The sequence below is a fragment of the Centroberyx affinis genome, unplaced genomic scaffold, assembly GCF_046629955.1.
Source record: "Centroberyx affinis isolate AG114_WGS23_722 - 3 ecotype Tasmania unplaced genomic scaffold, CSIRO-AGI_Caff_v1 ptg006288l_1, whole genome shotgun sequence".
NCBI classification, from domain to species: domain Eukaryota; kingdom Metazoa; phylum Chordata; class Actinopteri; order Beryciformes; family Berycidae; genus Centroberyx; species Centroberyx affinis.
Window position 1 is genome coordinate 85,510 of NW_027283197.1, and position 14,138 is coordinate 99,647.

Sequence of the window (14,138 nt, forward strand, 5' to 3'; positions counted from 1 at the left end):
CAAGTTTGGTCTAAATACTCAAACTTCACTGACAGCTCGTTTCTAAGCACATAACAAAACTCATGCTTTCAGTAATATCCTAAATTTCATCTACTAATCTGCTCCCCCTCTCAAAGTATTTTGACATCACTTGATAATAACTATTTGTACAGCACAATCAGGACAAATAAAAGGCACCGAAAACAAATTACACAAGCCGGTTTAGAGAGCATGGCAGAAATTCAGTTACCTCTGAAGTAAAGCAGGCATTGGGGAAGCAGAATTCCAAAGAATAAAAATTGCTCAGTAAAATCCACAACCCACTGCTTCTGAAGTGCCCCTCACTTACTGACAGATTATGGTACTCCTGGGGTTCACATTGCCTAATGAAACTTCACTAAAGGTTTTTTCCTAAATAGATTAAAGTCAACCTCTCCACAGGAGAAACCAAAAAACATTCATTTTTCCATAGACTTCAGCAGACTTGTTCTTTATTAGAATTAAAATGAAACTTGACTGATGATTCCTTTCTTAATGCATGACACAAGTCAACCTCCACACAAGAGAAACTGAAGAGGTCCAGAAGCATCAAAAACAGTCCCAGAGAAATTAGCAATAGAAGCATGTTTTCCTGCGAGCAAAATAAACAGATACAGTTTTAAGTGTTTTCTGCACTTCAACTCAAAAGTAATGACTAAAAATGTTAAGTCACACAGACAGAGTGCCATCCTGTCAGCATGGCAGTATCACCTCAACATCTTAATGAAGCATAACGGAGGCCTCCTTTCTAAACATATTGCATACGCTGACCTCCTCACAACATAAATTGAAAACCTACTTAATTTAGAGAAGAGACTGCCTTGCTGTGCCGTCTATTAGATTTTTAGTCGTGACTTACAGACTGTACAAATCAAACTCCACAAAGCAGAAAGAGAATGAGTCTTACAAGCTTCAAAAAGACTCGGTTAATTTAAATTTAGACTGCCATGCAGGTTGATTTCTGTTTACCTTCAGTAAAGTTTCATTAGGCTGTCTGAACCCTCAATATTTCAGTAACTGGGAGTAAACTAGCAAGTTTTGGAGCCCCACAGTATGTGTGTGTAAGTATATGAGTGTGTGGGGAACTCTTGCATGTCTCCATAATTCCCCAGATATCCCTGCTGTGTGAATGTGTGTGTGTGTGTGTGTGTGTCTGTGTGTGTGTGAGATGGTGTGATGCAGAGCTTTTGACATGCATCCTGGCAGATGAAAACCAATCACCTGAGAGAGAGTAAAAAAAAAGATGCACAGAAAACGAGCAAGCGACACGGAAAGAGAGAGAGACAGAGAGAGAGAGAGAGAGAGAGAGAGCAATGGAGCAAGAGGGAAGGAATGAGAGAAATAAAGACATGGAATAAAGGGATGAAGGAGTTTAAATGGGTGGAAAGCAGAAAAGAAAAAGTGAAATTTAAAGAAAAAAAAATAAACCTCTCATGCTTTTCAAAATGAATTCTATGTCTATGCTGGGCTCCAGTAGAATGATTTATTCCTCTGTGTGTGTATGCATACATGTGTGTATCTGTATTCCTGCATTCATTAATGTGTGTCTCTCCCTGCAAGCATGCATGCATGTGTGTGTGTGTGTGTGTGTGTGTGTGTGTGTGGACAAAGGCAGTGTCTTTCTCAGTATGGGTTGTATCAATCATTCTACAACAGCTACCTTTACCTCTTATAGCAAGAATCAGCCGCTGTTGAAAAACAGCAGCCTTAAAGGTGCTATGTGTCGCAGTTTAACATAACATAAATCATTACCACATTCATTTGGTTAAGCAACAGGGTTTATGGAAAATGTGGTCTTAATTTTGAGAATCACCAACAACACCACTGGAGTGAAATAGAGGCTATCAGTCATTTCCACCATGGTCCCATTTGTTTATGGTAATTATACCAAGATATCACAATTAATGTGACAATGATGTAATTATGGTTAAAAATGCTACACGTAGCAACTTCAAAAATATCAGGTGGGAGGGAGAGACAGAGGAGAAGAGGGAGAGAAGAGAGAGGGAGGAATGATAGAAGAGATGGAGGGAAATAGGAAGGAAGGAGGGAAGGAAGGAATGAAAAAAGGGGTCAGAAGGGGGGAGGACTGAGGAAAGAAGGGAAGAGCAAAGAAAGAGTTCCCCCTAAAAGAATCCAAATTCCTCTATTTCTCATACCCTTTCCTCTCTCTCATTGTGTCTCTTTCTGCCTCTCATGCTCTGTTTCTCTCTCTCTCCCTCTCTCTCTCTCCCCCTCTCTCTCTGGATCACTGTCTCTCACACCATTTCTCTCCCTCTCTTGCTCTCTCAATTCAATTAAATGGACTTTATTGGCAAGACGTTTGACATGTTTTTCTCAAGCCTCTCCCTCTCGCTGTTCCTCCCTCCCTCCCTCTTTCTCTGCTGCCTCTCTCTCTCTCCCTCTCTCTCTCCTAGTGCTAGTATGCATTACTGTGTCTGGGTCCCAGGGTGAGAGACTACATCACTCATTTTGGGTCACAGGCTGCAAGAGTTTAAGCACCCTTGTAATATGTTGTCACTATTTTTGCAGAAATCCAGCATCTCCAATTTTTCCATTTTCAGTTTTTCCATATAATTGGTGTTTGATATGGTCTCTAATATGTTGGAAATTGATCACTGATCCCTGGGATCAAACCAACCATTAGTAATGCACTGCAAGTACAAAAAAACTTTTCATATAAAATATATTGAAAAAATCTTTTCTCACTGATGCCATTTACTATGCAATGGCAACGGTTTGACTTAGTTCCAGGGTTATGAAACATTTTCTCCACCAAATAACAGTTGCAGTAAATAAACAAACTGTAGACATTTAAAATGGTGCTAATTTAACAGTTAGCATTTCTGTGTGTGCCCCTGTGTTTTTTAAGATACACAAACCGCCAACCAAACACACACGACAGTAATGTTGTAGACCTTTACGGTTGTAGGGTTGGCTTGATGAAATACCTCGGTTGGGTTCAGGTTGCAGGTACAAACTATTCTCTATCCTCTATCTGTCTCTCGGTGCCTCTTTACCTTTCTTCCTGCCTGTCCCCTTCGCATTTCTTTCCTATTCTCTCTATCTGTCTCTCTCTGTCTCCCTCTATCTCTCACTCTGTATACATCCTCCCTCCTTTTCTATCTCCTTTCTTTCTCTCTCCCTCTTTCTTTGTCTGTCTTTCTCCCTTCCTCTTTCTCCCTTTATATTCATATCTCTCCCTTCCTCTCTCTCTCTCACTCTCAAGTGTTTTACTAGCTGCTATCCTCTCTAATAATGTGTGTAGAGCGTATAAAACTTTTATTATGGGATATAAAATATGGTTGTCGTGAAGATTGCCAAGAGTAGAGGGAGCTGGGACGTGATTGGAGCAGCAGATGAGATGAACGGGTTGAACCAAGGACATCTGCAGGGGCAGGAAGGAGGAAACGGTGATAGCTTGTCATCCTCTAAAAGGTCTTTAAAGCTCCATTCCATAATTGCAGTACAGCACTCTGGGTTGTAGCGCGGTCAAGGCACTGCTGGCTTTATTAACAAAATGATTTACTGGATTGAAACATTTTTGCTCATTCTGAAATTTATTAGCTGAGCTTTTGATAAAAGGTCAATTATGTAAAAGCCAAACATGGATCTGTCATATACACTGAGGCTTTGAAAGCTCGGTAAGTATAACAGACTGGTGTATCGAGGTGCGATGAGTAACTAAAGTTGGAAAGACCTTAAACTCCTCAAGAATATATGTGAGATGAGTTAGCCCAAAAGTCAACTTAGGTCCAGATTGGCTCTTTAACTCATCTGTAATTCATGCAGTCCAATTAAATTCTGGATTTCCATAGAATTTCCCCAGGCTTAGATGGTAAAGTTGATTCATTCCATCATATTTCTCACACCATGGGCCCAGCCCACTGTGACTGCTCTGCAATGGTCTGTTAGAGAAACACTAACTCACTGCCCCCACCAAATCAAATATACTTTTCCCACAATATTACTTTTTCACAGCGGGATTCAAAGAATATACAAGAATTGAACTATAGTATGCATCATTTGATTTGCACTGTAGGCTTATCAGTCAGACAGGGGGGAATGGTAATTAGTGGTCAAAATCACCCCATGGACTCACTGAAACACAGTACAGAGCCTATAAAACAGTGTGAAGTAGATCAACATCGAACTAGGGGTCCCAGGTCCAGCACAAACTGTGTTATAGAAGCTCAGCGTCAGCCCTTTGCGGCTGTGATGAGTGGGAGTATGCAGGCCTCCAATGAGTCGCTGGACTTCTGCAACACACTTTACCTTATGTATGAGTGAGCTGAAACTCATAGGTGGAGTTACAAGTCGCTCATATACATCTCTGATAGTATTTCACTCCCAAACCATTAGTAAAGAAATTAAAAACAACTTTTCAGATAATATATTTTGACAAAAACTTTTCCCACTGATGCCATTTACTTGGGATAGCTTTCTATGCAATTTCAATTGTTTGGCTTAGTTCCAGGGTCAAGCATTATACATGTGTGTGTTTCAGTGCCTGGACAATGGAGTATCTAGACTCTGGAGTGCTGCATGTTCAGCTGCTCCCACACCCAGAGCCTTCCCCTCCTTGTCTCCCTCTTCCAATTTGTTTGAAAGCAAATTTAAACTCAGTGGAGCCCAAACTTACAGCGGCTGGTTGGCTGTTAACCAGAGGCTGTGATTGGACATTGATTATTTAGACAGATAGCCATTAGCTTCTTAGGTCTATGTCTAGTTCAGTTTTTGGTACAAACCAGTCAGCTGCCGCAGCCTCTGTTTGCTTGTGTGTGTGTGTGCATGTATGTGTCTGTACATGACTTACCGAATGTAGTTTTTGGTATAAACCACATGCGTTGCAGACGTAGCCTCCGTTGGCGTTCTTCCTCCATAACGATGTCTTGGTGGTCAGACAGTTAGCGCAGAAGACGCCGCTACCTCTTCGCCGCTATAGAGAGAGAGAGAGAGAGAGAGAGAGAGAGAACAAGAGAGAGAACAAGAGAGAGGGGAGGAGGGGGGGAAGAAAATATTGACTTTGGTTTTGATGCTTCTTTAATTTTCATGCCACTCAAGAACTATGAAATGGGAGTGTGGTTGAGAGAGAGAAAGAGAGAGAGAGAGAGAGAGAGAGAAAGAGAGAGAGAGAGAGAGAGAGAGAGAGGGGAAACAGATTGGGTTGGTGGCAGAGAAATGATGTGCTCTCATTTATCATGGCTAATGGGAAATCCTACTGAGAACAATGTTCTCCTCTACACTGATTCTCTGTGTATAGAACAAGGTTAATAAAAACACCAAAATACACTTCAATGAAAAGAAAATTTTCTAGTCAAGTTGAATACATTGTGTGTGTGTGTGTGTAAGCGTGATATGAGATACTGGGGTAATTTCCTCAAGTAGTGTTTGATAGACACACAATGGGCTGAGTTATGTGTTCACCTTGTAGCATCAAGCGTTTTTGTGTTTATTTGAGCTGCAGTGGGTAGTTTACAGGTTAATGTTTTGACTTTTACTGTATTAGAGCGAGCGCGCGGACACACACACACACACACACACACAAACTGTCTCTCTCACACACACACACACACACACACACAGCTCTGCAGTCCACGGAGCAGTGGTGCATAGAGAAACAGTGTGTGCATGGGGGGGATGTGGGGGTGAAAAGGCCAATTGTCGTGGCAACGTGCTCCATCACAGTAATGAGCCAATCACAACGTTTCTCCATCCCATTAAGTCTCCGGCCCCATTCGCCACCTTTATGACCCTGAGAGGACAGCGCACCTCATCTTTCTCCTCTCTGACTCTCTTTGTCTCTATATGTCTATCTGCCTGTCTAACCATCCCTTTCTCTCTGTCTGTCTGCCTGTCTGTCTCCTGTCTTTATCTCTCATCATTATTGCTCTCCTCACTTCCTCCTCTCCTCTTCATCTCTCCATTTCTGCCTCCCTCCTCTTTGCCTCTCAACTGCATTTCGGATAAATTCAATGCGTTTTAAAAGTAAAAATCAATATGGTCAAAGCATTAACATAAAAACAACAAAATGAATAAATAAAAAATAAAAGCATTAACATAAAATAACAATTCTGCATGAAATCCTTTTTTCTCTTTTGACCTGTGTGTGTGGGCGTTTCAGTGTCTCTGTCTGTCTGTCTGTCTGTCTGATGAGTGTGATGTAGAGGTGCACCGATTGCAATTTTCTTGGCCGATTCCGATTTCCGATTTTTTAAAAGTCTGACCTGCCGATTCCGATTTTGGCCGATTCCGATTTTCTTTCTAAGAACTATAATTGACAGCACACACAAACATTTTTGTAACTTTTCTTTAATGGAAAATTTAAATTCAATTGTATGTTCATAATAAAACATTGACTATTAATTACATTTTCTCCAAAACTGCACCAGGTTACAGGACCTTCTCTCACTCTCATTCAAACAAATCTCAAAATAAAAAAGTGCTCCAGGTTACTGGACAGAGCTTTTTTGAACAAATAAAATCCAAATTAAAATGAATTGCAGTATATCCCACTTAATACTTTCCCGAAAGAAAACAGGTGCAACAGATCTATATAACAACACACAGACTATTACTATTATGGACTATTATACAACAGGTAGTTCCGACCAAGCAATCTGATTGGTCAACTAGACATTTAGAACATGATCAAATCAGCATGACAGCACACCTAGCCGTGCTCATCACTAAATATTACTCCGCCATATTATCATACAATATATTTAAATATAACGCTACGCTAACTCTGTTCAGCCTTGATGTTACCAGACGCTCTGGCATCCTCCATCAGCTGTGCCGGTGAGTCGGTGACACGGCGCTACTAGCTTAAAAATACATGTTAAGTTCGCGGACATAGTAGCTAAATCTGTCCATGGAAAAATTATTTTTTTCAGCAGATATCTTAGTTACAACAAGATTGAGCTAGCAAGGCAGTTTTGTGTTCATATGTGTGGTATTTATTCAGTTTAGGAAATCCCGCGATCTCTAGAGAGCATTAGCTCAAGTTGGCTGGCTGACTCAACAGGGACTAGAAATCGTCTCTGTTGCTAGGTCGTTACTAAGGCTCCGCCTACTTGCTGGAGTAGTTAACTAGGTTCCATTACATAGGAGTCTACTGACGTGACTGATTGTTTTCCAGTTATCAGTCAGACCCCATGTATTTCCAGGGAAACGGAGATAACACTAGCAAAAAGTTTTTTGTTGTTGGTAACTGTTGTATAATCGCAATATTACACTCGAAGGTGTGCGTTACCGTCATTATTGGCACGACAGTGATGCAGTCAGGACCGAGGCGCTTGCGCCGAACGCACACCCTCTCTTGTAATATTGCTTAATTACAGCGGAGTTTTTACCGTTGTCTTAAATTTGACCGGCACAGAATCGGATATATGAGACTGATCGGCCGGTCACCGGTCATGGCCGATCAGCTGAAAACCGGCCGATTCCGGTCACCGGCCGATCGATCGGTGCATCTCTAGTGTGATGTCATCAAAGTTGCAGCAGCAGTGCATTATGAAGACTTCACTGACTTTCTCAGTATGTTTGTGTGTGCCTGTGTGTGTGTGTGTGTCTCAGAATAAAAACATCCCCAAACGGTTGTGAAACACCTTGAATCTCCTGTCTCTGTCTCTAACCGTCTTGGGCTCTGTGTCCACTGGGAACGTCTCTTTTCAGCACTGCCTTCTTTTCCTGGTTGTTTTATGTACTGTTGTTGTTTCACAACAGTACTGAGAGCTTCGCATATTTTTGGCGCTCAGAGCACCAAGTGCTAGAAGTTAAAACATTTCAACTTTTCGCAAAAGAGCACCGGACTTCAATCAGGTTTCAGTAGTTTCCGAGCAACAGATGGAGCCACTCGCAGCGCTTCCACCGAGCATCTGTTTTGCACCGCTAGCTAAAAACTGAGGTGCCCAGTAGGCACAGGACTGCTCAGTTTATTTTTGCCGTCTTGTGTTCTGCAAGGATCACAGCACAATTAGCCGCTTTATGTTTATCTGGAAACAAACACCACACACAGACATGCACGCATATCATATGGTCCCAGCAGTGCAGTACAGATAGAGACATTATTTGTATAATAAAACATTTGTCAGTTTGTTTTGCTTCTGGTAAGAGTGCACCAGTACTGCGACTGCTATAAGATATTGTTCAAATGCCAGGCTAAAGTAGCAGGGTGATGGAGAATTCACCCAACTTTTAAATGTGATATCAAGAGCCACATCTAACATGTCAGAAATCAGTCCAAAGCAACTCGATTTCATTATGCATGCATAGAAGGATGGAGGAAAATTAACTATATCTCAATCAGTTGACCCCAAGGAAATGGTGTCTAAGTGTTTATTGTTTAGTAATTGATCGAACCTCTGTGTCGGCCAGTACTTAAAGATTAGACTTCAGACTCTATCCTCAGTGACAAGTGGTTTGGCTGCTTTTCTAGTTTCTTTACTGCAATTTAAGCCAACAATTTTCTTTTATCGAAAAAGGCATCAAGCAGTCCTCACACTGTCATGGATCAGATTAGCTATATAGTAGGTCTAAGATTTAATAAAAAGGGAATATGACACCACATATTTGTCTGTTTTATACAAGATTTTCTTGCGGCCTCTCAAAAGCCTGTCTCCAATAATGTTGTGTGTAATAAACGCCTGAGCTGATATTAGAGGCTTTACGGTACATGTGTTTTTGCCCATCTGTGGACAGACAACGGAACACCTACATGACCAAATCCTCTCACTGGCACACAGAGCCAAGTGTGTGTGTGTGTGTGTGTGTGTGTGTGTGTGGGGGGGGGGGTATTTTGCACACCATACGGTCACCACATGTAGAGAAAGACAGAGCCAGGTGATTGATTGATATACGCTTCCTGTGTGTGTGTGTGTGTGTGTGTGTGTGTGTATGTGTGTGTGTCTAGTGTTACAAGCCAAACAGCGCGTCTGTCATCAGAATTCAGTTTCCCTCCGAGCTCCCAAATCACTCACATATGGCCCCGCAGCTGCCCCCCCTCCCAACACACACACCTGCATATATTTGCTTCCATTGGCTAATGAAGGCTAGCTAGATTTGGATGAGAGGCCACTATCCAAGAAGTGTGTGTGTGTGTGTGTGCATGTTGAGGGTTGTGTACATGCTATCACTGGCTACTCTAAGATTAGGATACAAGGATAGCACAGTCCACATACTTTGCTTGGACTGTCTGAGTGTGTGTGTGTGTGTGTGTGAAAGAGAGAGAAGTTCAAGTGTCAATTACACAGGAAAGCACAGAAATAGCCCCCACCCTCTTCCAACACACACACACACGCACACACACACGTGCACACACACACACACACAGACAGACAGACACACAGACACAGTTTGGCTCATGATCTCTAACTTCCTTTTCAATTATCAGCTGGTCGGCTTGCCATCTGTGGAAATGTGTACACACACACACACACACACACACACACACACACACACACACACAAATGGATACAGTACACATTCAGTATACAGTGTGAGTGCATCTCTGTCTTTGCAGCTTGTGTATATGTGACTGTGTGTATGGGTGTATCTGTGTGTGTATCTGTGTGTGTATCTGTGTGTGTATCTGTGCATGTTTCTCTGATTGATTACTAATACCTGGCCTCTCCCCCTCACCTCAGCCTGCAGAGGAGGGTTGTGGGTAATTAGAGCTCGGGCTCTTAATGGCATCCATTTATCTGCGGCCTACGATACCGTTCAATTAGCACTTGCAACAACGCCCTCTGACACAAACACACACACACACACACACACACACACACACACACACACACACTACATGCATACATACAGTAACAAAGTTTTCCCCATTAAGCCAAAATCCAGCCAACAAAACAACTTTTTTTCCTTAAAAACAAATGTAGTGTTTACATACATGCAATATTTCGGTAAATAACACTAATCTTGAGTAAAACAAGATCAAAACGAGACACCATATCATTTAGTGTCACAAGGGAAATACCTCTTGCAAGACCAGCAGAGACAGCGAGTGTGCATCGCTTATGACATTGACTAGTTAAACAACATTAGCAGTTATATTAGCAGTCTGATCACTCTAGTAATGCCCCAGAAAAGGCCAGAAGAAAATGCAGAGCGCAACACACTCAGTGGCAGGCAGCAAATAAAACAACATTCATCGGCTTAACAACGTTCACAGTATTCTTATCAGTCGGGTCAGTCTCATTGCACTAATGCAGAAATTGCTTTAATTTAACTGCGAGCCTTTTTGCCTTGTGGCAGCAGATTTAATGGAATAATGCATAAAAGAGGTCACAAGACCCCGCTGGTGTTTGTTTGGGAAAATTTGCACTTTAAAAACAGGTTAAGGTTTTATATCACAGCTATTCTTCACGACTCTTGTTTGTGAACTACTACAATTTAAATTTTGTTTTTAGACTGCTTTTTTTTAATGGTTTTGCATCGCTGCACTAATTTTCCTAACTTTTAAATGTGAAACAGAAGGGCAATTTGACCATGATTTTAACATGACTTAACTCATGAAAATGTAACATTATTCTCAAGAATACGTTTTTTATTTAACACCAAAACACACTGTAATCACATAGTGGCTAATTGCTTCAGCTTTGTGTTTAGGGCCATGCATTTACAAAGAAAAACCTCCTGTACATGTTGTACATACTATTTACAGGTGGTCTTTTAGGAAGAACGGGCCTGAATAGATAGCAGTAGCAATATTGAGTGCCTCAACTTACTGTTATTTACTGTTGTTACAGCTTCCATCTGCATTTTTAACTTGCATGGTATTTATTCAGTTTAAAACATTTGGGGAGGCAGCGTGGTGGATGGGACATTGGCCTACACATTAACTAATTCGCTATATATCCATTTGGAAAGAAAGAAAAATCACATTTAATCTCTTATCTCTTTAAAGTGCTATCTTTTTGTCAAGGACTTAAGTTACCCAGTGTCATTTGTATCATTTGTTTTATAGTGAAAGTACCATAATTTGTTTTCGACTTTGCGAAAATCGGTCACTTTGTAAGAGCAGGGGCCACATTTTTCAAATGGTGCAAATCTCATTTTGGATTGAAACTTTTCACATTGGCTTTTTCCTTTTGTGCCACGGGCCTGGCGAATGAAAACTAAACACACAAAAATTCAAAATGTCAAGGCGCTTAAATACGTGTAGCTGTCTTTTTAGTGTGGCAAAAGAGACAGAGAGAGATAGAGAATTAGACAGAGAGAGAGGGAAGAAATAGACTGAGGCGCCCTGCGGTCTAAAATAAATTAAAAAAGAGGGCTTTCTAAACAAAGTCTTTCAAAATGAAATTACATTTAATTCACTTAAACGGTAAGTCAGCCCTGCTTTTAACACACAGACACGCACACGCCCAGAAACACACACACACGCTCACGCACATACAGACAGATATACACACTGGCTTGCATTAAATCAGCGATTATTTAATCAAGCTAGAAGACTAGCTAGAGGAATTAACTAAATTCCATACTGCCAAGTCCAATATCCTATACACTGGATCATGCTCTCCCTCTGTCTCTCTCTCTCTCTCTCTCTCTCTCACACACACACACACACCGAAAGGGAGAAACAGACTTATAGACACAAAAAGAAAGACAGACAGAGATAGACAGACCCATGCACACAGATAGAGAGATACACTCTAAGATACGCAGATTCAGATCCTCTCTCTCTCTCTCTCTCGCTCTCTCTCTCTCTCTCTCTCACACACACACACACACATATTGAAAAGCATCTGGAACCAATCTGACAGAGACCCCCCCTGTAGGCGCTACCAACCATCAAGTGTGTGTGTGTCCTGTGTGTGTGTGTATGTGTCTTTGTATCTATGTGTCTGTCTATCTGTGTGGTTTACTCTGAGCCTATTGTGTGTATCCAAATTGCTTCTCCCTAATAGAATAATTGGGTTTGAGTTGAATGAATTTGAGTTGAATTGACTTAGGATTTATTCCTGCAATTTATTCTCATTCAAAGAGAGAAATGGAGAAACAAACAACAACAATAATAATAAACTTACAGCACTTTTGAAAAGCTAAGTTACAAAATGGGTTTACAGTCAGGAAAGAATACAATAAATAAATAAATGCTGCTATGCAAATGCAAATAGAACAAACTAGTCCAACAAAATCAATAAACTGGCTGACGGTGCTAGCTAGATTCTAACTTCACTAACTGCCAACAGAACAGGACAAAACAACTGAAAAAAGAAAGTTAATGAAAGAGAAAGATTCACATAAACTATCCTGGGATGTAGGAAAATAGTTTAATTTCATAAAGAACTCGGCTCTGTGGAGAACAGCTCTATTTTCAGTTAGAAAAATGTACACACTGCAACCTAGTGGATGGAGGCTGAATTTCCTGCTGATCACTGACCAGATGACCTTAACAGTAAAGCAGGGATAAAACAGAAAAAATAGAACTACCGCTTCAGGGATCAATGGAGTATCTAAACAAAATAAATGTGTCTGGGGCTAAACATGGTAGGCTATAGTGTGGTTTGGTTTAAATCTGCATTGATTAACCAGATTACAGATTAACCAACAGGATTTGGAAATAATGACTGTATCCATTTAGTTCAGAAGAGTGGGAGAAAAGCACAAAAAAAGACAGGCAATTGACAGTTCTATTATTTTTGTACTGTGAAATCAATATAAATGTAATACTGCTCACTCTTAAAACTGAATACTGCAAAAAAACTCTTCCAACATACACAGGAAACATTCTATGTAGAATCAATAAGTGATCATCTTTAATGTCCTGAAGTCTTAGCTGGCGGCCAGCTGAGTTAAAGGGGGCTGGATCAGCTGCAGTTCAGCCAGGTTGGACCAGCTTACAGACAGTAGGGACGCTGGCTGTGAGCCTAAACTCTGGCCTGTGGAGACAAGCCCAAAGACCCTCTGAGCTGATTATACACAGAGAAGTCATTATAACAAACCTGCTGTTTTTTACCAAGCACCCAGAAGCCTGCCATTCAATTATCTGAGACAAAGTTGGATGTGACAACAACAAGCATGTTCTGTAGAAGTTTATGGACACTGTACCAAAGTTTTAATATAAAACTCTATGACAGTGACGCTGTAATACTATCTGAGACCAAATTAGAGGAGCTTGACAGAGACTTGGCAGAGTGACAACTATTGCTAGACGGAAAACGGCCAGAAAGCATCCAAAAACAGCACCTACTACTGCCCTGTCACACTGAGCGTGACCTTCAGCTCTCTGAGCTTCTGCTCCAAGCTCCCCTCCTCTCTCAGCCTGCAGCACTCCTCTAACCGCCTGCTCCAGGAGTCCTCAGACTCCCAGGAGAACTGTATCACTGCAGCACATTCAGCAAAGTCACTCCCTTTCAGAGGTGGAGGTGACAGAACTTAAAGAGAATCAAATTTCAGAGTTGGACACAGTTAAAAAAGCTGAGTGACTTAAAGATGGAAGGAACCGAGGCTGACAGTTCGGGGAACTCATGAGTGAGCTATAGAGCAAACCAGGCCCTCAGACATGAACTATGTAGGGCTGCAACTAACGATTTTTTTCATTGTCGATTAATCTGTCGATTATTTTCTCGATTAATCAATTAGTTGTTTGGTCTATAAAATGTCAGAAAATGGTGAAAAATGTCGATCAGTGTTTCCCAAAGCCCAAGATGACGTCCTCAAATGTCTTGTTTTGCCCACAACCCAAAGATATTCAGTTTACTGTCATAGAGGAGCACAGAAACCAGAAAATATTCACATTTAAGAAGCTGGAATCAGTGGCTTATTTTTCTTAAAAAATTACTCAAACCGATTAATCAATTATCAAAATAGTTGGCGATTAATTTAATAGTTGACAACTAATCGATTAATCGTTCTAAAAGCGAGCAGCAGAAGAGCTGTGAGGTTCTTGTGTAGTGTTCAGTTCTTGGGATTAGTGTAGTCGACTATAGCAATAACACTCAAAAGGGCAGACTTTGCTGTGACTGCAGGAATGACAGTGATGCATTACAGTAAGACACAATGCGAGACCTGACAGCAGCACATAAGGACCTATAATCACAGTAAAAAATGCCCTTGTTATGGTGTAAAAGGAAGCATTTCCATTGACTGAAAAGCACTGT

The 14,138-nt window shown here is 41.1% G+C and overlaps 1 protein-coding gene across 1 annotated transcript in view; it reads right to left on the reverse strand.

Moving 5' to 3' along the window:
* The window catches only part of trps1 (trichorhinophalangeal syndrome I), an 81,566-nt gene that overhangs the window by 9,027 nt on the left and 58,401 nt on the right, over positions 1–14,138 (reverse strand). Inside the window, exon 8 of the mRNA XM_071512448.1 lies at positions 4,835–4,957. Coding sequence (XP_071368549.1) covers positions 4,835–4,957 — 123 coding nt within the window. The remainder of the gene's footprint in view (positions 1–4,834; positions 4,958–14,138) is intronic.